Source organism: Mastomys coucha, unplaced genomic scaffold (assembly GCF_008632895.1).
Source record: "Mastomys coucha isolate ucsf_1 unplaced genomic scaffold, UCSF_Mcou_1 pScaffold20, whole genome shotgun sequence".
Lineage (NCBI taxonomy): Eukaryota > Metazoa > Chordata > Mammalia > Rodentia > Muridae > Mastomys > Mastomys coucha.
Genome location: NW_022196903.1, coordinates 31,895,146 through 31,919,223, shown reverse-complemented (window position 1 = coordinate 31,919,223; position 24,078 = coordinate 31,895,146). Strand labels below are relative to the sequence as shown.

The following is a 24,078-nucleotide window of genomic DNA, read 5'->3' as shown; positions in this document are numbered from 1 at the left end:
TCTCATGGTCTCTGCGTCTCAGAGGAATATTTTATAATAGTAAGGCCAGAATGATGAGTGTGGGGAATTACCTCTGCCCTATAGAGCTATATGACCTTAAAATCACTTTATATTCTGAAGCCACAGTTTTCATCTGTTGGTGAAATGGTGCCTGTAGGCGTGTGACACTTAAGGTCTTGTGTATTGATCTGTAGCTATCCTATCAAACTAGGTCTCCTTTTATCATGACTAATATACTGGTGTCGGGTTTATTCTCCCATGCTTCTACTACAACCAGCACAATGTCAGGAAATTAGCCATCTAATGGTCCATACTTTGAATGATGGGCCACCCAGCCATCACATCGATCTCCAGGGCTTGCTCAGGATTAGCTTCTGTGTGGTTTTGTATTGGCATCTTTTTTAATACAGTGAACCTCACTTATGTCAACCTGGTAGCCTCCTTAGAATCTGTATATTTAAATATTTACATTGAAATACTTTAAATTTCTCTCTCCCTTTCTCTTATTGGCAATGTTTATTACAATCTACAAAAAGAAAAGAAAAGAAAGAAAGAAAGAAAGAAAGAAAGAAAGAAAGAAAGAAAGAAAAAACCCAGCAGCAGTCTTGTGTTTGAGAAAGCTCTTTCAACCAATGAAACTAAAGTATTCTCATGGACCAAAAGGAATACATTGATCCACAGAGGGGATGATAGAAATTAAGTTTGTTTTCGTTCAGCTCAGGGCTAGGATTAAACCACTTGACGATATGACTTAGGACAAATGCACAGAATCTAGGCAGGTGAGCGAGATAACTCCGTGAATTTGGTGCTTTCTGATTAACTAATTAAGACACGTCCTGGGCCAGCCTGAGTTCTTTCAGCATGACTTGTGTGCTTCTTCTCTAGGCACCTCCCAGGTGGCTTCAGTTATACCATCCCTTAACTGAGTGGTGCTTTCCAAGACTCCTCAACAGGATGAGAAGTCTCAGCCTTGGTGTTGTATACTCTCAATGCCTAGTTTGTACTTTCAAATACATTTTCCAGCTTTGACTGTTATAGACATATTTACTACTATTTTGTAGCACTGTGTTCTCATTATTTTTCATTACTTGTGTGTCTAATCTACTACACAACAAAACATATGATCTTATTTAAATCTTTGGCAAATTAATAGCAAATATTACTAGAGATGTTTCCCACAGGCTTTTTTTCTCCCTAGTCCTTTGTTCTTATCTAAATTGCAGTTACATTAGGTTTCAAGAAAAGGACTCTTCAGTTTTTTGTTTTGTTTTTTTTTTTTTTTTTTTTTTTTTTTTTTTTTTTTTTTTTGTATATTTCTGGTTTGTAAACAAACCTCTTCTTTTAACCCACAGGAGATTCGATCGCCCTTAGTCTCTCCAGGACCCTTTCTTACCTTCCAGTTCTGCTCCATCACTATATCTGACCACTTGGTTTTTTTGCCTTGCAGTCCCCAGTCTGTCCCAGATCGCCTGAGGATCCGTGTGAACAAAATCAGTTTACAAGATTATGAAGGACTCCACTATGACAAGGAGAAACTCCGGGAAGTGTGTAAGTTACTAGTGCCTGAGGGGCACTTGCTGAGTCTCTTTGGTCTTGGTTTCTCTGTGTTTTGATGGGTAGAGTCATTGGTCCTTCTGTCCAGATATGAAGCTGGAGAAGGGAAGAGGGGTGTGCAAGTAAAAGGGGAGCTCCTGGCGATGATCTCATGGGAAAATCACCAGGAATGGTGAAGGGAAATGGCAAAGCTGTGTGTCCCGGCATGTTTGCTCATGATTCACCACCTCTGTAGTCTCAGCTTTATCTAAAATGAGATCTGCAGAAGGTTGACACAGAAACTTATAGAAACTTAGGAAACTCCACAAAAGTCTTCGTGGAGCTTGCTTTGTTAAATGATTCCATCATGCTCTGGATCATCAGCAGAGTTATCTGGAAAGACCCATGAGTATTTTCAGTTCCTATACTGTGTAGGATGTCACACCAAGGACCACGATCCTGGAGTGTAGGAACAATTAGGTGATTCATTGATTATGTTTCTACACCATGTTTGATGTTTAGGCATATTGGACAGAGTGCAAAATACATTGTTATCGTAGGTTCTGGGTGAAGATACCTCTTTCTTGGGGAACCAGTAGCTAGATGTAATAATATGGGGTAATGGAAGACCAGTACTCAAGAAAACAAACATGAGTGTCAATAGAAAGAAGGGACTTAAGTAAAACCAAGGCTTTGTCAAGCCCAGTATTAATTGACTCACTGTGGACCTGAATTGTAGAAGAGGCCAGTAGTTAAAATTAGGGAAAATGGTGCTGGGGAGGGCAGCAAAGCTTCCTGGGAGAGTCCCTTACAGACTCTGTTTACTTAAGACTGAACCGACACAAGCTTTATCAAATGGAAATCTTCAACCCAAGGAAGATCTTTCAGTTGGGTGTGGGGTTTTCTGGGATCTGCAGATGGCAGTGAGCAAGGGGCCTTTCACTGAGCCTCTGAGAAGTTCTGTGAGGAGACTCCTTTTCTGACTCTCTCAGCCTCTGTCTGCTACAGTGAGCATGCTCTGCCACAGACATTAGTACCTTGCCTTGTCTTTGGCAGGAAAGTGTGAACTGAAGGACAGAAGCCATTCTCTGAGTCTCTTCATTTCTTCCTTTCTTTCTTTTTTTTTTTTTTAAAGAATTCATTATGAACTATGTTTCCTGATATAAATGACGGTATAAGTGATAGATTAGAACAAAGTCCAGGTTAACCCACTGACAGATGAATAAGCACATGCATGAGGAACAGCTACAGCTGGATGAAATTGACTTTCTGAAACTACTTACAAAGAGCAGCATTCCATGCCTCCCCTTTTTGTGATTTCAGACTAATAGCTTCTGATTATTAAAAACGCTAATAGCTTCCAATTATTAAAAAGCAATAAAAGATAATGCATCTCAAGTCATGTTTTACAGCTTATCATCTGCTCTGAGGAGCTCAGCTGGGAGTAGGGTACATCTGAAGATTTTGGCTGACAGGGGTTTCGAGGCTTATCTGTAACATTCAATTATCTGTTTTATCTCCTCTGTGCCTCTATCTCTCCATGGTTGCTGGAGGTAATTGTAATTTGAGTTTTTCCAGGAAGATGACATTTCCTGGCAAGAGCTTTCTTTACTCATCCTATCTTAAATAATAAAACTTCTGTCCAAGCAAAGTTCTTAAATTGGGAACAGTGACTTGGCATAAGCACAGGACAGATAAATTCAGCGGTATGTCTGGAAGCCAAGAGAATGAGGGAACTTTTAGAGGGGAACAGAAAGGAATTATATTAAAGATCCGAGTTTGAAAGGAAAATCAATTGGGAGGAAAAGCTGCTAAGTCAGCCGTTCTGGTTTTAACAAATGGCGGTGATGCTTGGAAACTGTGGGTGCACGGGGAAGCTTAGCTCATGAGGCTAAGGATTTACTGACCCTTGCTACTTTTGCCTTACAAAAAATCTACCATGCAACTGACTACAGACTCCACAGAATGGCTGACAGAGCTCAAGCTGAATATGAGTGAAGGCCAGTTCAAGTTCATATGTGATGTGCATGCCAAAACACACATTATTTCAGAAGCATTAATTAAATGAACTTCCTGAAACACATCTAGATAAAAGGGGCCCCCAGAAAATTGTACTCTGATCTGCCTTCCGGAAAAGCAAACAAACTGAATCCACCCAGAAGCATTCATTTATTGGTAACAAGGTTTCAGCTGAGCAGTGGTGGTACTATTTAAAATAATAGTTCTTGATGACAGAACTGAGTGATCTAACCAAGGTACCATGGATATAATTGCCACCACTGTATAATTGTTTCCTCTTCGTGTGTCTGGGTGGTTGTTCATAGTAGAGTACAGCCTTGGATGTTTGCTGGCTGACAAAGTCCCGCTGCCATCTTCAACTCAGTGCTCCAGTGCGCCTTATTGTTCTGCCTACTTCAACAGACAGAACGACAGCTTTACTATTTCACATATTTTCTGTCTCTCTTCCATTGAGCCCCATCTCTCCTGTGGACCTATCCCTAATATACAAGCGTAGGGTATTAAAATGCTCTACAGGCTCTCCCTCAGCACTTGTTGATAAATTTAATTATTATTTAAAAACCTGCATATGATTTATTAGTTCTCAGGGTAAAGGTGATGATTTTCAAGACAGGAAGAGAGAGTGTAAGGAAAAAGCTAAACCAAGTCGCTTATAGTGGCAACAGAAAATTACTACCATTAACTAAATGAGATATTCGAATGATTGAGCAGTAAAGCACAGATGTAATTACACACTCTATGAAAGGAGAAGCAGCTTTTGATATGGTTGTAGTTCTAGCTACAGAAGAGACTAAACTGGACTTACGGTTTGATGTGCATAGCAATTTGAATGAGACCAAAATTTACCTGACTCTCACCCAGGCTTCTCACACTTCGTTTAGATACCAGCCAACTCTGCACTTTTGTATTCGGTAAATAAATACAACCTTTAATTATTCTCCAAAAACCCAGTGGGGAAAAGGAGACAAGCTTTCTGGAGATACAGACCCCTGACTCAGGGGTGTTGTGTTGTGTGTGGGGGGTGGGGGAGCTGTCACATCTGTGTAGTGTCAAGCATCTTAAAGAAATTAATGGGAGCCGGGCAGTGGCGGCTCACGCCTTTAATCCCAGCACTTGGGAGGCAGAGGCAGGCGGATTTCTAAGTTCAAGGCCAGCCTGGTCTACAGAGTGAGTTCCAGGACAGCCAGGGCTACACAGAGAAACCCTGTCTCAGGAAAAATAAATAAATAAATAAATAAACAAATAAATAAATTGATGTGAAAAGGGAGCAGGAGAAGAGCCAAGGTGGCAGGGAAGCTTTGGACTTAAAGGCCAACTGGAAGCCAGGAGGCAGTTTGGATAATTAAGGCGATTGGAAGGGTTTTGTATTTAAGGAATGTGAAGGGAGGGAGGGGCCCTGTGTGAAAGGGTCTCATTTCAACATCAGTGGAGTTTCTGTGAGAACCCAAAATGGAAAACCATGATCATGTACTGGGAGAAGGACAAAGGTCTAGGGAGTCCATGTCTTCAAGGAACTGTACAAGTGAGAGCGGCAGGTTTGGGGAAAGTGCTGACTGAAGGTTACTTTTAAGAGAGGAGCCTTACACACAGGTAGCAGAGGACTACCTTGTCTGGCTTCAGTGGGAGAGGATGTGCCTAATCCTGTAGAGACTTGATGCCTCAGGGACTAGAGATTGGGGGAGCACCCTCTCAGAAGTGAAGGGGACAGAGGCTGGGATGAAGAATTCTGAGAGGGAGACTGGTAAGGGCAACATTTGGGGTGTAAATAAATAAAATGATTAATTTTTAAAAAGTTAGAAAGGAAGGAAGGAAGGAGCTCTATTGGGAGAGAGAACCTCATGATCAAGGCGAGCATGCATGGGCTTACCCTGGGAGAACATGAGAATGGAGCATCATGCTTGAGGCAGCATGGTTGGACTTGATGTAGGAGAACATTAGACATGAAAACATTAGGGAAAATGACTCCAGTGGAGAGCAAGGAGCTGGCTTCCAAAGGAGTTCCTGGGATGCAGGTGGTATTGTGACTCCTGCAGCTTGTTTTCCCCCACTGAGATCTGTATGTTCCCATCAGGGCTTATCAGTCATTTATCCGAAGAAAAAATCGGCAGGGATGTGTGGCCTGATTTCTGCAGGCCACAGATGTGGTATCTTAGAGGGACCAGTATCTAAAAGAGGCAGGCCCATGTTCTAACATTTTTAACATTTGCACGTGCATGTGCACGCGCGCGTGCACACACACACACACACACACACACACACACACACTCATTCACACACGGGGGTGGCATACAGAGGAGTGGAAAACGGGCATGGTTTTATAGGGAAGGAAAGAGAAGGAGGAGTTCTGGGCGGGGGGATGATGGATGTCAAATCTGAATCGCTGGCTTTTGAGCTGAGCTGGAACACAGTAGACAGGGATTGCTTGCGTGATAGGGTGCTGTCAGCTGTAGGTCTCTGCAGCAGAGGCTAGTGTTCAGATTCTGTGTCAGGAAGACGTTGTCCATGTAAGGCCATGTAGTATGTTACATAATGGTCTGAGTCAATCTGAGTTATCAGGCCGACCACAGAGGAACTGCAGATACAAGAATCAAAATTGTTATTTAAGGAATATTTACAGGTGTGAGTCAGGAGGCCCAGAAAGAGTTTTAGAATTAATTTTGAATTGAATTTATTAAGAAGAAGGGACGATGTAAATAGAAGAGTTAATGACAGAACAGGGACATGAACGGGTGTAGTTTCGATATTTAAGGTAAGTGAGTAGAGGCAGTGGGAAAGACATTGGAGAGTAAAGGTGGGTTTTAGTGGAGTTGTTATGGATGTCTCATAGAGCAGTGTAGAGTCCCTCTTGCCAGGATCTTAAGTCACATACAAGGGAATAGTAGAAGATTGTCCATTAGAAAGACTAAGATAACCAGGTAAGTTTGGCTTTGAACCTGTAACATTGTAACTCTCCACACTCATTGAGGTCAGTTCTAGCAACACATGTGCAGCTTCCTTCTATAACTTTGACTTACATATAGTTACAGTTTTCCCACAGGCCAGTGTGGTAAGTATTGTCTCACTGTCAGCATGGTCGATAGCTTATCCTAGAATCATATAAGGATAAGTCTGAAATATTAGATAACCAGATCTTCAGGATAGGCAGAAGTGATTACCATACCTTGGAGGGAGAAACGCAGGGATCTTGAATTGCTGCAATAATTCATTAGAGTCTAAAATACAAACAAGTGAAGTCAGTTTGGACCCCATGAAGACAAAGGCAGGAGGGGGGTAATATATGTTGCACTTCAAATGCACTATTAAGAAGCTTGTATATGCATCATTTCAGGGTAATGAATGCTGTGTGGATGCCTATAATGTATCATGCATGCTTCTTCAGTATATTGTTCAGACTAATGATATCAGGCCCACAGTCTAATTAGAGCATTTAGGCCTCTGCACTAATGGAATTTTCTTGGTAAGCGAGTTAGGGGAGACTGCCAGGAATGTTTGTATTTGAATCTCAGTTGCAACCTTGGTAAAGTAATTTAATTTTTTCTGATGATCAGATCTCTCATCTCTAAAATGAGAATATAATTGAAGCCACGTAGAGTGCGGGGGGTTAAATGTAATCTTGTATATAAAGCTCCTTATGCTGAACCTGACACATTACCATGCTGTGCAAAACTGCAACTGTGGGCACCATGAGGTGAGGCTGCTATTGTTAAAAAGCTTCACTGCCTGTCATCACATTACCCACAAGTCTGCAGATCTGTGAACCAGGTTCAGGGCATAGTCTGACCTCAGACAAACTATACAGCCCACCACCCTCTGATTCACTTCTTCCCCTTGAAGAATAGACCGGAGGATACTGATGTATTTGTTTTCAGGACCCCTTGCATTCCTCACTAAAACCCATAGAGCAATACTTTCACTTCTATTTTCATAAGGCCCAGGCATCTCTCTCCCGTATGCTTTAGATCATTAGTCAAGTTGGTGCCCACTTGCACCAGTGCAAACACTATATAGATAATTAGTATAATGAATTTTAAACAGAGTAACGCTAAGAAAAACATCTATACGCACCCACATTTCAGAAGATCAGTCTGGGGAGTCAAATGATGTGAGCTTTTCCCTCTGCAGGGAATCACTTAACTACTGTGGCTTGGAAAGGTTTTGATATTTGAATTCTCAGAACAGGAACCCTCAGATAGGGGGGCAGCTGTGTCGTGACAGGATGGTGGAAGGAGAGTAAACCTGTACTCACTCAAGTGGCGTCCTGCACAGCGGTGTGCTGGGATGATAAGACGCTTAAAGCCACGAAGCATGCAATCACTCACATGTGATTAACTAATCAGATAATCACAATTTCTCCTCCACCCCTCTGAGTTCAGTCTCCTAGATGCACCCTCTGAAATTTAGTATTTTTTTTTTTTTTTACTTTTAAATTACCACTGAGATTAGTAGGCTTCCGTAGGACACTTTCATACAGCTTTGTTTTGACTGACTCTCGCTATCCCTCGTCTCCGTCCTCCATTCCCCTTCTCCCACTTTGTGCCTGTCACCCTTCCATGCCCAGCACTCAGCTTCCCAAGTGCACAGGGTGCGTTCTGTTGCCCTTCCCGTATCCTATTCCTCAAAACCTCTCACCCCCTCACATACCTTTATTTTCATTTCCACATGAATGTGTATACATTAAAAAAAGAGAGAGAGAAGTTAGCATCCTTCCATGAGAAGGGGAAGGCAGTATTTGTTTTCTTGGGCCTGGGTTACTTTATCAATTCAGTACTTTTCAATTCTGTCAACTCTCTTGCAAACTTTATGAACTTTTATTTTTATTTTTTTAAAGATTTATTTTATTTATTTTATGTAAGTACACTGTAGCTGTCTTCAGACCCACCAGAAGAGGACATCAGATCTCATTATGGATGGTTGTGAGCCACCATGTGGTTGCTGGGACTTGAACTCAGGACCTTCAGAAGAGCAGTCAGTGTCTTAACTGCTGAGCCATCTCTCCAGCCCCCTTTATGAACTTTTAATTCCAGAATGGTTTGAGATTCATAAAGTTTCAAAAACAAGACTGGCATTCCCAAATTTATACTAATTGCCACAATGTGTTTCTCAAAGACCAGTGCTTCATCCTTTTAACTAAACCCTTAGACTTTCTGTTCCAAGGTCCATTCTAGGGTCCCACCTACCTTTTCTGAATCTGGTTCTACCCAGTGTCCTCTGGACTGTTACAGTTTCTTAGACCTGCCCCAATGACCTTGATGAGACTGGTTTGAGGTTGGGTAGAACATCCTCTAATCTGACTTTCTGCGTTGTTTTATTCAGCTTGATCAGAACTATGAGTGATGAAAAGACAGAAAGGAAATAGCTTTCCTGACTCATTACCCATTATCTTTTATTTTTCTTTTATGGGTAGTGTGTGTGTGTGTGTGTGTGTGTGTGTGTGTGTGTGTGTGTCTGCCTGGTGGTCAACCTAGACTTCATCCAGTAAGCATGCTCGGAGGTGGTATGTCTGGGCCACATGGTAATTAAAATTCAATTTTTTGAAGATTTTCTATATTTCAATAATTTATGTTCCTACTAACAATTTTTAAAGGCTAGCCTTGATGATGTCACCCTGGTAGCTTGATTAGCTTTGATTGTTAAACCTTACGACAAAGTGGTTGAGAAAACACCTTAGGCTAGGTGGACTTATTTGGCTCCTGGGTTAAGAGCGCTCAGTCTGTAGTTGGCTGACCCCACTACCTCTGAACTTGTGCTGAGTTCAGAGCGCACTGTGTCAGAGAGCGTGAGCTAGATGAGAGCCACTCATGTTATGGAAGCCAGAGAGCAGAAGCCAGAGGTGAGAAGGATCCAGTGACAAAATATACTTATCAAAGACATGCCAACAAAGACTTCCTTTCAACCACGTCTATTCAGCTATAAATTCATTGAATGACTAATCTGACAGAGCTTCATGGTATAGCTGCCTCCTGTAGCACAGACAACTGGGGGCCAAGCCTCAGCCTTTGTGGTGAGGGCCTTCATATCCAAATCATAGTATTTAATTTGGTGGCATTTGCCACCATAACTATTGTTTTTCTTTAATATTTTTCCTCTCATTGATAATATTTTTTTGTCATATAATATGTTTACAGTCTCTACTCCTCCCACTCTTCCCAGTTCCTCTCCCCTTCCCTCCCTTCTCATCCAGATCTACCCCTTTCTATCTCTCATTAGAAAATAGACATGCTTCTAAGGAGTGATAGTAAAATAAAACACAATACAAGAAAGATAAACACATCAGAATTCTACAAGATAAACAAGAAGATGGAAAAGAGCCCAAGAGAAGACACAAGAAACAGAGACTAACTCATGTGCACACTCAGGAATCTCATAAAAAACACTAAGCCAGATGCTATAATATACGTGTAAAGAATGTGATGCAGACCTGTGCTGGCCCTGTGCATGCTGCCCCAGTCTCTGCTCTCTATGCATTCGTGTGAGCTTTTATTGTGTCAATACAACGGGCTTTGTTTTTATGGTGTCCTCTATCCACTCTGGCTCTGACATTTTCTGCCTCCTCCGTCGTAGGGTTCCTGAACCCCGAGGGGAGAGTGTTGATGGGCATATCACATTTAGAGCTGAATGTTCCAAGGTTTCTCGTGTTCTGAGTAAGGTCTGGTTGTGAGAATGTGCATTTTTGTTCTCACCTGCTGCAGGAAGGGGCTTCTTTGGTGATGGCTGAGTAAGGCACTGATCTATGAGTATAGCGGAATGTCATTAGTCATTTTCTTACCACATTTTAATATTTATTTATTTATTTATTTATTTATTTATTTATTTAAGGAGAGTAGTATTTGCTTTTACCCCTAGGTCTTTGGGCTGTCTAGTCTCAAGTACTTGGCTACCTATCTCATGGAGTAACCAAGCATCTCATGACCTTAAGTCAAATCAGATATGGAAGTCACTACGTCTAAGGCACATTTGAAAGGGGAGAAGATAAATCCCTGGAGGATCCCATTGTTCTAATTTGCCATGTTTGACTTTGGTTAAAATCAGTATGCACAGCTGACAGAAGAAGTCAATCATCATATATTTATGCTTTCAACAGCTGTATACTGTTGCTGGGCATCAACAGATGCTGGGCAGTGACATAGGAGACCAGGTCATCTCACAGTACAGTATAAGCAACTTTGTGGGGTCGGAAAGCACATCTGGAGAGGTTCTGTGTTCTTGTGTCCCAGAGCAAGTGATTGAACAGAAGAAACACGTCATTGTGGCTGAAGTAGAGTCAGTCCGTGAGCAGGTGGTACAGTGCAGGAAGGTGGGAAGCAGGCTGGAGCAGAGAAGAGTTAAACTCCTCATTAACCCAATATGCCAACAGAACAGTCTTTCTGGCTCAGTTTTGTATCACTAGCTTATCATTGTACCTCTCTCTGAGTATGCATATGACTTCATGTATTTCGTATCTCAATAGCATCTTAAGTTTCCATCAAGAGCATACATTTTAACATTCTAATCAACATAAGTTACTCTTTGGAGCACCAGTGGGCAACAGTCCCTCAGCTGAGGCATTTCTGATTTTCCTCTTTCCCAACTTCTCTCCCCTATGTTAATTTTTCTCCCCTATGTTAATAGCCTCTTTCAGGGCCTCTTTAAGACTTTGCTCTCTGCCCTACCCTCCTATCTCAAAAGTATCTGTATTGAGTTTTTACTGTAAGAAAATGTTGTTTGAAAAACGAAACAAAAAAAATAGAAATATTCTGGGAATTGCTTTTTTTTCCTGTCTGTTTTAAGGACTGGGTAAGCTATGGAAACACAAAGTGCCTGTTTTCCTACTAAGCGTCACATAAATAATGATCTTAAAAGATAGGATTCTTACTATCAACTGCTTTATCTAGAATTTAATTTCTCCTTCATTTACCAAGTTGACAATAGGGCTGTTCAGTAGAGATTAGTACTTATTTGATGGAGGAAGGCATTTCAATTTGAAACTTGTCAGGGACTTAAATGACTCTAGCTTGTCTGCTTTGAGCAGTGATCCATCCTTTCCCAAGTGTTTATTTCCTGGCCACACACTGACATTTGCCCAGAATTCCATGCTCAGTTTCCTTTATCTTTGACTGTATATTATATTAATCATTCAAGTTGAAAATGAAATATTAGTATGCATGCTGGTATTTTGAGGTATATTGTACTATTATACTGAGCTAGGAGTCATCTGTACTTTTCCACACATATATCATGGAATTTAGCTCTCCCATCTTCCCTGTATGTCAGGTAGAATCCTTAACCTCATCTCACATAGAAAGCAACTGATGAGTAGAAATCATAAGGGAATTGTGAAGGAGGCCAGCATTCTGCATATTCATCTAATTACTGTCCTTTCTGTGTCTTCCAAACAGTAGCTTTGATTTTGTCATATAAAATGTATTTTATAGAATAAGATTTTTATGTTAAGTGTTCCCAAAGCATTCCAAAGTCCTTTTCACATTCAACTGATGTTATCTTAATTACTGTCCTCTGGTTTGTTGAAAACAACCCAACCAAGTTTTATATCTTTAGCTCCAAATAAATCACCCATTCATGCATTCAACTTACATTTATTGACTGTTTTTCATCCTTTCAACATTATATCAGGCAATGGCGGAGTTACTAAAAGTGCTCACCATTATACAGGGGGAAATAAATAATATAGCTCAACAGAATATACTATAAAGGAAAGGAAAACAGGGTAGTGACTGGGAGCTCCTTTCCTCAAGGTAATCAACCAAAAGGAGCTGGCATTTCAGCAGAGCATCTAAAGACAAAGAGGAAATATAGATGCCCGAGGGAAGAATATCACCAGGTAGAAAAAATGAGGAGCAAAACGGCCCAGTTGTGTAAGTACTCTTGGTATGTAATGAACAGTAAAATCCATGTGGCTGTAACCCAGTTAGGTAGAGATTTGTAGAACATGATTGTGGATTTGTAGGAAAGGGCCAGTAATGGAATGGGAAGAGAAGCTGTCAGTATTGTTTGGAACATGACTGACCATCAAGTTGCAAGACTGGACATGAGAAAACATACAAAGAGACAGTGGAGGGAACTCATGTAATAAGTGGAGAATTCCATTAATAGAGCTAAAGGGAAACACTGGAGCAGTAAGAGAGAGCTCACATGTTAAGGCTACAACCATGAGGCAGAGTGGGAGAGGGAGAACTAAGTGGGAATGTTGTGAGCCTTTGAAACCTCAAAGCCCACTTTCAGTGACAGTGACACAACAGGGTCACACTTCTTAATCCTTCCCAAACAATTCCACCAAATGGGGACAAAGCATTCAAATACATGATTCTATGGAAGCCATTCTCACTCAAACAACTACACCAGACTGACAGCTATTGAATGTTTAAGTGGTAGTTGATTTCTCTCTGAAAGCTTTCTTCCAAGACCCTGGTGTGAAATTATTATTCTTTCATTTGCCATGTCACTATTCAAGTTGTACAGTAGCCACTACAGCTTTTTTGCCAACATACTGAATAATAAATAATAGTGCACACAATATTTATTTGTTTTGTTCTTCCCATTTTATTGGAGGCTATATTGATGAAATATCTGACTACGAGAACATTGAATTATATTGTACAGAGTCACCTGCAGAGAAAAGATTTTTAACAAAATATTTCTCTTTCTTGCCCCTTTTCAGTGAACTTTATAGCACATACTCTGCTTCTTTCTGAACACATCTGTGCACATATAGAAATGTGTTATTTAAGAGAGTTGGGGGTCACCATTCATGTTTGTAGGTTGGGGCTCCCTGAGACTTACAGCCTGAAACTGAGTTTTACATACGGGAAGTTATCTGGACTAATGGCATATTCCCAAAGAGGAAGCCACACATGTGCAGGGCAAGGACCACATATTGGGCACAGTAAGAAGGTGAGATATAATGAAGTAGTGGCAGAGGACTCCCATAGAGACCTTTGAGGCCAAAGTCAATATATACTGAATGGGCTCCTAGACTTGGGGGAACAGGGAGGCCACAAACCTTGAATAAAACAACTTCCTTCCTAGAGGGAAACTCAGACATGAGTTTTCCCTGGAATTCCAGAAGTCATGGGGCTGATTTGAATAGGGAAGTTCATGTCTAGAAACATCAAGCTGGCTGTCAGAATATGCTTGAAATAATGTATGTAACATATAACAGACTCCCTAAGTCTTTTCACCTCCTTTTTGCAGCTGTATGAAGTAGATATATCTAAAATTGTTGCATATCCTAGAGTTCAACTAGTTCAACTTGAGAACTAGTCCCCAAGATTTTCTCTTTCTTTTTAGATTTTCAAATTAGATTTATTTATTTGTGGGTGGGAGAGTAGAGCTGAGATGTGTCATGGTGAGCATATGAAGGTCAGAGAACAACTTGCAGGAATCAGTTCTCTCCTTTCTTCATGGAGATTCAAGGGATGGAATTCATGATTGAAGACAGGCATTTTTACCCACTCAGCCATCTCCTTGGCCCACCATCTCCTTGCCTCACTTTTGTGTTTTGATCTGACTTCTTTGTCACCTAGAAAGATAAGGCTAGTTGTTACTTTCCTAAGGATGCAAATTAGTAGAACATAAGTGAATGCTGACTGTGGATGTCCCTTTGGCATGAACTATAGTCTAAATCCCCAGTCATCATCTCTACTCTCACACTACAGGCAGTAAATAGAACTTCAGTCAGAGTTTGTTTCTCAACAAGATGGGTATTTCTTCTGCATGCATCAAGTCAATTGGTAATGACATTGAACTAAACAGAGCCAGGGGTAGAAATGTGTGAGATCATCTGAAAATAAGCTTTCTTCAGATTGACTCAGAACCACAAATTGGTGTGCCCATTACATGGTTCAAACCCCAGGGTCACAGTATCCAATGGAAAGAAGCACATTTCCTTAACATCTGACAGTTATAGCCATCCTCCTGAAGTCCCTTAGGAGTAGAATGAGAGGCCTTTGTAGGATATCAGCTGACCTGTCCCACAAAGGAACAAGTCTTCCTTTCTTTGCTTCCAGAAAGAGACTTGAGACCTTGTCATTAATTTTCCACACGGGTGCCATCAGCTCAGAAATTCAGAACTACATGACTAAGTTTCCAGTGACTCTACTTAGTGTTGACTTTAGCTATCCCCACACAGGATAATTGATGAGATGATGTTGAAATTAGACCAGTGTGGCTGTGACCGTCATTTTATATTTTGGATACAGTTATGAATCATTGATTTGGTGTTTTGAGCACTTCATTTGGAGTTTCTCATTTGTATGCCTGACTTTGGCTCCAGGAGCTAATTATTTCCAGGTCACAGTTAACTGTTTGTTGTCTTCCTTCTAAACACAGTGTCAGTAATGGTTATCCCATATATCTAAACATTTTACAAATATTTTTGATGGAATACTTAGAAAAAAAACCTTACATTGCCCATTGCCTAGGCTATTATAATAGAGCATCCCAGCCAAAGGCTTTAAAAAAATCAGATTTAACACTAGATGTTAAACTTTCCTGTGGCTATGTTAAAGCACCCTAACAGTAACAACTCAGGGAAAAAGGATTTATCTTAACTCACAGGTCCTAGTTAAGACCCGTCAATGTTGGGATTCCCACAACAGGAACTTGAAGTCACATTCATAGTCAAGAACAGAGAGAATAAACACATGTATGTTTGTGTTCACCTTGCTTCCCCAACTTTATATGCTTGTGAACTCATGCCTAAGGGATGGTGCCACCCACCATGAGCAGGTCTTTCTACATCAGTTAAATTAACTGAGACAGTATCCCACTGGCATGGCCATAGATCCTTCTTCCAGATGATTTTAGATTCCGACATCGCCCTCATATTGGATGTGAATTCCAAGAGATTACTGATCATTTTGCTGAACTATAATTCCATGATGGTGGTAGGGATCCTCCTTAAGATAGGATTCAAGAAACCATTACATTATAAGGGCAGACTTTCATATTAGGTTTGTAGATAATGCTACTTTATAACATTATACAACCTAGACTTTTTAGTCTTTAGTGCCTATGAGAAGGAAAGGGCATTTGAGATTTATTTCTTGCTGTCTCTGTTGGGTTACCACTGACAATTATAGAAAACATATTTGTCAGAAACAGGAAGAAAAACTAAAACAAATGCAGGGTAAATAGTGCCCAACATTGAGCTTCCATTTAAACCCATTCTCTTTGTCCAGGAGCTGAGGCTGGGACAGTTCCTTTGATTTTTTACTTTTTACTTTTACTTTTACTTCCACACACCCACACACACACTTTCCCATGAGACTTGTGCATTTTGCTGATGATTTGGAATGAGGAAAACTAAAGTGTATATTGGTGACTAACTCCAGAGATGTTGCAGTTAACAGTAACACCTCAGGGGGAAAGGATTTATCTTTTTTTTTTTTTTTTTTTTTTTTGGTTTTTTTGAGACAGGGTTTCTCTGTATAGCCCTGGCTGTCCTGGAACTCACTCTGTAGACCAGGCTGGCCTCGAACTCAGAAATCCGCCTGACTCTGCCTCCCAGGTGCTGGGATTAAAGGCGTGCGCCACCACCGCCCGGCTGGGAAAGGATTTATCTTAACTCACAGGTCCTAGTTACGACCTGTCAATGTTGGGATTCCCACAACAGGGACTTGAAGTCACATCCACAGTCAAGAACAGAGAAAATAAACACGTGTATGTTTGTATTCACCTTGCTTCCCCAACTTTATATGCTTGTGAACTCATGCCTAAGGGATGGGCTAGCAAGGTAGATGTCCAGGGAGATCTAGGATTCTCTTCCTACTTCTCCCTCTGATCTTTGCTCTGTAGCCATCAGAATATTTTTACCATTTCTGTCTGTTACTCAAGAGCCCTGTGCTGATAGTTTGGGCATTATCAAACACCCGATCAGTGGCCTTGTAATCTGCCATCATTCATGTCTACTTGATTTTATATAATCTCTCTCACCATTTTTCCTCTGATGCTTCTCTTGCCCTCCTGAACCTTCTTCCACAGAGCTGAAGCTTGCAGCTCCAAGTCCACTGTGCTATTAGGCAAGTGTGTCACGTGGATACACTCCTGCAACTGTATATGTCATCCCTGAGTGGCCTTTGCTCCCCAATCTCTTATTACCTAATTAATTGGCTGTGGAAGAGTCTCTTATTTGTCTCCCTTTGTGTGTTTCATTGGTCCCTCACCCCAGACAGCCCCCTTACTCATCTCCCTCCTTGCAGTTATTTGCTAATTCGTCCTTGCAGACTCATTTTGTTTTCCATAAAATGTCCCTTGTATTAACTAGCGATGATCTGTGTAAAATTTTGTCAAAGACAAAGGTGAGAAACTCTTTGAAGCCTTGGATTAAGCTTATAGAAAAGGACTCAGGATTTTGGTGGGCAGTATGGTAGCCCATCTATGTTTACTGGTTGTGTATTATTACCAGTAATGGAAGTTCTGTACTATCAATAGATGGTGAGGCAAGGGCTCTCTCTCTTTCATGGTGTTCACATCTCAGCAGTGTTTGTGAGTGTTTGGATCTCCCTCCTCCCTTCTTAAATTGCTAGGCCATAAAACTGGTAAGAAAAGTTTACATCTCAATAGGTCAGAGAAAGAAATTATCATTGTAAGTTTGCTTACATAAATGCTGTACAGAACAAGAGTTCAGAAGGTTCTAGTAAGGACACTTGTCTAAAGTTTAGCCAAGTTTAGCCATTGAAGTTGTCATTGTCAATGTAGATCTGAATCCTTCATCTATTAGAAATCTGTTGGCATCCACTCATCCGTGTGTGTGTGTGTGTGTGTGTGTGTGTGTGTGTACATGTGTGTAAATGTATGTGTATATGTGTTGTGTGTCTGTGTATGTGCCACAGCATGTATATGGAGGTTAGAAGGGAACTTTGAGGGTCTGTTCTCCTTTTTCACCAGTTGTTTCTGAGGATCCAACTCAGGCCACTAGGCTTATAGATACAATTTTTTGATGGCTGAGCCATCTTACCAGCCTTGCTTGTTTTCTAAGAGGTATTGTTGCTATGTAGACCAGGCTTACCTAAAACTTAACTATATAGCCCATGGTGGCCTTGTGCTCATGCTGGCCCTTCTCCTTCAGTCTACCCATTTTTAAAGAATAAATTCTTGGCTTCGTAGTATAATTTGGACAATTTTATGTCAACTTGACACAAGCTGAAGTCATTGGATAGGAGGGAGCCTTAAATAAGAAAATGCCTGCATAAGATCAGGTGGTAGGCAAGCAATATCAGCCTGTAGGTCATCTTAACTAGTGAGTGATCAGGGAGGGCCAAGCCCATTGTAGGCGGTGCCAATTCTTTGGCTCTATAGATCTGGGTTCTATAAGAAAGCAGGCTGATCAGTCCATGGAGAGCAAGCCAGTAAGCAGTATCCTTCGATGGCTTCTGCATCAGCTCCTGCCTCTAGGTTCCTGCCCTGTTTGAGTTCCTGTCTTGCTTTCCTCCAATGATGGACTACAATGTGGAAATGTAAGGGAAATCAACCCTTTTCTCCCTAGCTTACTTTTTGGTCACTGTTTTATCACAGCAATAGTAACTCTGACTTAGACAAACAATGAAGCCTGAACTAGCTCTCACTCCAGTTTTCCATGAAGGCAGACCTTCCTAATTCCTGACCCTGAGCTCCTTTCCAGACCTTGCTGCTCACAGTACCAGGATGGCCTAGAACTTTGTCCGAGACTCTTCTTCCCTTTATTGAAATTCTCATGTTTGTCACTAGAGAGAGCATTGCTTGTGAAAGTCTGTCTAGTCCTGGATAATGTGTACCTTCTCAGAATCTTAAACAAACTTTAGTATTTGTCCATAGGAATTCCCATCATAAAGCTGCCACTAGTCGAATGTTCCATATATGCAACTCTTTCCCGAAGTTCACTAATACCTTTAAGGCAAGTATTGTATCTTACTCAGTACAAAATGTCAAACTCCTGGCATGTGTTATAATTGCCTCTGGTGTCAGAAAGTACTTGAAATCTGTTTTCTAAAGGGATTCACTGAATGACTTACAGACCTTCAGCCAAGTCCCTTGTGTATAGAATGTGCTTGCCAAATTAAAAGAAAAGGAAATCCAGACATTGCTACTAAAAATTTAAAATGCTAGAGAATTTATAGGGATTTTAAAAATGTAAGTTTCATGTTCCTAGAGATACTGTCTTAGTTATGGTTTTATTGCTGTGAAGAGACATCATGACCAAGGCAACTTTTATAAGGGAAATATTCAATTGGGGTTGGCTTACAGTTTCAGAGGTTCAGTCCATTATCATCATGGCAGGAAACATGACAGCATGCAGGCAGACATGGTGCTGGAGGAGCCAAGAGTTCTACATCTTGATTTGAAGGCAGCCAGGAGGAGACTGGATTCCATGCTGGGCTGGCAGAGCTTAAGCATAGGAGACCCCGAAGCCCACTCCCACAGTGACACACTCCCTCCAGCAAGGCCACTCCTACTCCTAAAAGGTCACTCCTACTCCAACAAAGCCACTCCTACTCCAATAAGGTCGCACTTCTTAATAGTGTCGCCACCCCCTATAGATTCAAAAACACGAATCTATGGGGGCCAAACCGATTCAAGCCACCACAGTACCCTCTCAGATAGAGTGCTATTGTGACAAAAGGCAGAATTCAGTATAATTGGAAACCAAGATTTATGGAGAACCAGCTAGTTTCCAGAAAATGTACTTTAGAAATCTTACCTTCTAACAAAGTCCAATAAAAACTACGTAGTAGCTTGCCTTTATCTTGTGACTGACACTTTAAATTAACTATAGGCAGGACCTGGTTTAGCTTAAACTTCAGAATTCAAATTTTAATCATAAGAACCAGAGGTTGTGAAATCTTTCACAGACTACAGACATAACAGGGCAAGACATGGCAAGGCACAGTGTTCACAGGTTGCCTGGTTCCCTTTTGTATGCTAATCTGCTTATTAGTGGTCCTTGCCAGTTCCAGGTAAACAATGGGCTGCTAATGATATCAGGTTGTAGGAGAATGGACCCATGGCTCATGGTTGGGAAACACTGCCAGTTGACTTGATCTCATTATTATCAGATGTCAAGTAAGAATTCAATCCCAGAAAACTTGGCACATTTCAAGTTAATGAGATAAAGTGGAGAGATCCCATGTGTCTCTTACCATATCCTCTCTTAGGGTTTTCTGCCCTTCTTCCGTCCCTGCCTCTCTTTTTCAGCTTTCATTTTTCAGTCCCTAATTCCCATCAGCCCTTTGACCTCTTGAGCAAGCTTTAAGGCTAAGAAGGGAACACGCATTTATCGGGCAGTTATCTGTTGTCAGTGGAGAGAGTACCCGCCCACAGCAAAGTGCATTCCTCATGTTTGAAAAGTTAGGAGATGCTTTTAAAAGCAACCTTAACTTTATACAAATTTTAGGGGGACAGCAGAGAGGACTTTTTTAATACCCACTCCTCCCCAAGTCTCCACCCCATCCTCATTACTAAGTTCTACCTGTGTGGTGCCCAGGAACTGCTCTTGTGCACCATGTGTTTCTGTGAATGCATCTTGGCATGCGTCCACTCCCATAATGCCCCCCACTGGAGCTTGGTACCCTAAAAGTAAAGCACAACATAAAAATTACCATGTTTATCATTATTCTCCTAAACATATGTCTACCACTGGAGTCTCCCTGCTACCCCAAGATTTTCCTATAATTTTTGTTAATTTACTCTTGGATTATTTTATACATATAATATGTTCTGGTCACACGCAGCGCCCTCCTTGCCTTATTCTCTATCCACTCCGTGAGCCCACTTTATTTTCTTAAAGGTTTATTTATTTATTATGTATACAGCATTCTGCCTGTACGTATTCTGCAGGCTAGAAGAGGGCACCGGATCTCATAGATGGTTGTGAGCCACCATGTAGTTGCTGGGAATTGAACTCAGGACCTCTGGAAGAGCAGACAGTGCTCTCAATCTCTGAGCCATCTCTCCAGCCCCAGATCCCCCTTTATTTAACCAAGACTCCCACAGTCATGTATTTTTGTCTAATATCTTTACCTTGTGACTTAAAGGGCTTAACTGGGCCAGTAACAGTGGCCACATCACTCATTTTCTCTTCCCAGCACCTCCTAACACCACTAGCCTTCTGGGCAGGGCTTGGCTGGGTCCCATCAGCCTTTTCCACCTCTATGACAGAACATTTAGGGGTCTAGTCTTGACTTTATCAAACAATCATAGGCAGAACATTTAGGGGTCTAGTCTTGACTTTATCAAACAATCATAGGCTACTGGGAATTCATGAGTGCCATGGGCAGATTGTACCTACAATGCCATATTTCATAGCTCCCATCCTCATATTACCTCTCTCTTCTTGTCTCCATAATTTTACTGGTTATAAAACATTATATAGTTGGAACTGTATAGTAGGCAGTCTTTCAGATTCATGTCTGTCACTTAGCAGCATGTATTTAAAATTCTAATAGGGCTTTCATGTCTTGATAGCTCATTTCTTTTTATTGACTGGTATTCTATCGCACACACACGTCGCTTTGGTTTAACTCTTTGCCTATCGAAGGATACCGTGGTCGCACCCACAGTTTGGAAATTATTTTCTAAAGAATACTATAAACATTCCTATGTAGATTTTTGTGTGGACAGAATTTTCATCTTGGTCCATGACAAAGGAATGGTGTTAAATTGCCTGCTGAGACAATACTTAACACCATATATGATAAAACCGTGTTAAATATGGTAAAACTCCTCAGGGAGGGGAGGGAATGTCTCATGATCCTCACCCCCACTCATGGAATGTTGGAGAGACCAGGCTTGTGTAGGTCTTCCCTGCTGCTGTGTGCTCACGATTGCAAGGGCAGACCCTATCTAAAAGACAACGTTTTCACATAGCTCATTTGCATCCTCAGACTCTTGCAATCTTCCCACTTCCTCTACTCTGATGTTCTATGGTCCTTTGGAGGAATGATTTAGATGCTGCGTTTAGTGCTGAGCACTCAATGGTCATTTATTCTCAGCACTTAGACCAGCTATGAACTTCTGCATCAACTGTTGTCCAGTCCATCAACTGGAGGATGAATGGATGACAAAACCATGGTTCATATGTGACATGACATTCTATTTCAGCACTAGAAAAAAAAATTATGAAATCTTCAAGAAACTGGATAGAACTTGGAAATATCCCACAGATGAGGTAACCCAGGATAAGAAATATAAACACTGTATATTCTCTTTCCAATGCAGATCCTAACTTCAAAAGTTTACCATGTCTAAGTTGGAATGTATATCCCTAGAGAGATGGACACCATAAAAGAGCCATTTTAAAGCTTGTTCTTATTGTTGAATTTTAAGATTCTATGCATTGAAGGTGCTATTCCTTTTCAGACAAGTGCTTTGCAAAGACTCGTTCCCACTCTGTACTTTGTCTTCATATTCTAATTGTCTACACAGAGTTGTTTTCATATCTATGGAGTTATATTTCCTTTCACATACCATGATTTTGGTATTCTGTCTACAGTATCATTAGTAGTTCAAGCTCATCTAGTTTTTCTTCTGTGTTAATTTCTAAGGGATAGCTTTTTCTTTGTTGCTGTGTATTAGTTCTTAAAAAAATAGGGAAGATTTGGCATAAGCCCTGTTGCTTGCCAAAAAGTCCAAAATTGTTCCTTAATGGAATGTCAAAATTTCCAAAATGTCTGCCTGTGCTCATAGGATGCATCTTGATTCTGTGTTTAGTATCTGTATTTTGATAGTTTACTCTGTTGTTCAAGTGTTTCTTAGTTTATGGCCTTTTATCTCTGTGATTATAGTCATTGATCTCTTTAGGAACTGACACCTTAGTCCTTGTGCCTGGATAAAAATAAACTGACAAAAGCAACACTGGAGAGAAAAGGTTTTATTTTAATTATTTTAACTTACAATCCCACATTAGTCACTCACTCTGCAAACGCCACGGTAGCAGGAACATTAGGCAGCCAGGCCCATTCACATCCACAGTCAAGGGCAGAAAGAGTGAGTGTGTGAATGCCCTACACTGGTTTATATCTCTCTTCTCACACAGTTCAGGACCCAGCCCAAGGGACTGTGCTTTCAGGCTGGGTCTTCTCACCTCAGTTAGCATTCTCGTGACAGTTCCACACACACATACCCACAGGACAACCTAATCTAGACAGTCATTGACACTCGCTTCTCAAACGATTCTAGATCATTTAAAATTCACAATTGAAATCACCAGTCTCAGTGACAGCATTTTAAAACGTCCTTCATCCGTGTACTTCGAAGGGAACTGAAGCCCTTGCGGTTTCTGAGAAGCTTCTCCCCAAGGAGTCTCATGTTCTTTCCAGGATCCCTCTGAAGATAGTCGTTTGTGCTTTGAATAAATAAATGGTCCCATTTAGCTGCAACTCTGCTTTAACAGGTGGTATACCGTAACAGCAAAAGTGTCAGATAATTAAATCTCGTCATTTTTTCCCTCCCCTCTGAAGCATGCTAGTACCTTTATTTCCACACTGATAACTTGTTGGATATATCCCAGTTCCTTGCAGGGAACGAATTAACAACTGTGAGTATCTTCCAGTTTATTAATCCCATTCTCAGGTTCATGCAGACTGGATGTCAGAGATAGCCCTTCTTGGCTTGGCTCCCTAGGGCTCTTGCTTAGATCATGGGGCTGCCAGCTGCTGGTCCCTTCTGTCTTTGTAGATTTGGTGATTTCTCTTGTTTAGTTTGGTGTAGCCCTTTATCTGCTATCAAAGGTCTCATATGTGGTCTGCTGAAATTTGCACTGAGTGTTTATCAGTGACTAGTACATGTTGATAACAGACTTATGAGAAGGCGTGGTGACTCTAATACGTCTGAGAGAAGAATATCGGATGAATTTGCTGTGTATAAATGCTTTGCAGGCACTTCTTAATCTTCACAGTAATGCGGAGGTGGGCATCATAATCTCATACATTACATTGGGCTGTCAGGCTGCACAGAAGAGTGAAGGAAAAGCTAAGCTCACTGGCTCTATAATTATTACATTTCTCTTAATGTAGTTATTTACCAACAATATTTCAGCATTAAAATGGCATGTGAAATAGCTATCAAATAGATAATGGTTATAAACAAATGTTTCATAAACATTCCTTCAAAAAATTCTCTAGAAACACTTTGAATATCTTTTATATCTAAAGTATTGTACTTTTTATACCTCAAGGGAGAGTGTGAGATTGGTTTCCTATTTAGAGTATGTTAGTAGTCAATCAGCTTTTCAATTCCATGTTAAGAATTCAAATATAAGCATTTTAATAGCAAACCAACTCTTGTTTTTGTTTATCACAAATTCGATTAAAGTCCTCAGTACTCTATACTTTATGTGTGGCTTTCAAAGCTATTAGCAACTGCTTGAAATATGTAATTTCGTTTCTGCATAAAGTCAACCACATTCATCTAAGTTCCACTAACGCTGAATTCCAGTGAGGGTTATCTAGTTATAGCAAGCTTCATTCATGGTCTGTGTAAATAACTTAGAAGAGGCTCTGACAGTATCTGACTGACACAGATGTAGAGGCTCACAGCCATCCATCGAACTGAGTG

The 24,078-nt window shown here is 40.8% G+C and overlaps 1 protein-coding gene across 6 annotated transcripts in view; it reads left to right on the top strand.

The window, feature by feature from the left end:
- Dgki (diacylglycerol kinase iota) overlaps positions 1-24,078 on the top strand; it is a 456,269-nt gene that overhangs the window by 326,412 nt on the left and 105,779 nt on the right. For all 6 annotated transcript variants that reach the window (XM_031381541.1, XM_031381543.1, XM_031381545.1 and 3 more), the window contains one exon: positions 1,448-1,548. In XM_031381541.1, coding sequence (XP_031237401.1) covers positions 1,448-1,548 — 101 coding nt within the window. The remainder of the gene's footprint in view (positions 1-1,447; positions 1,549-24,078) is intronic.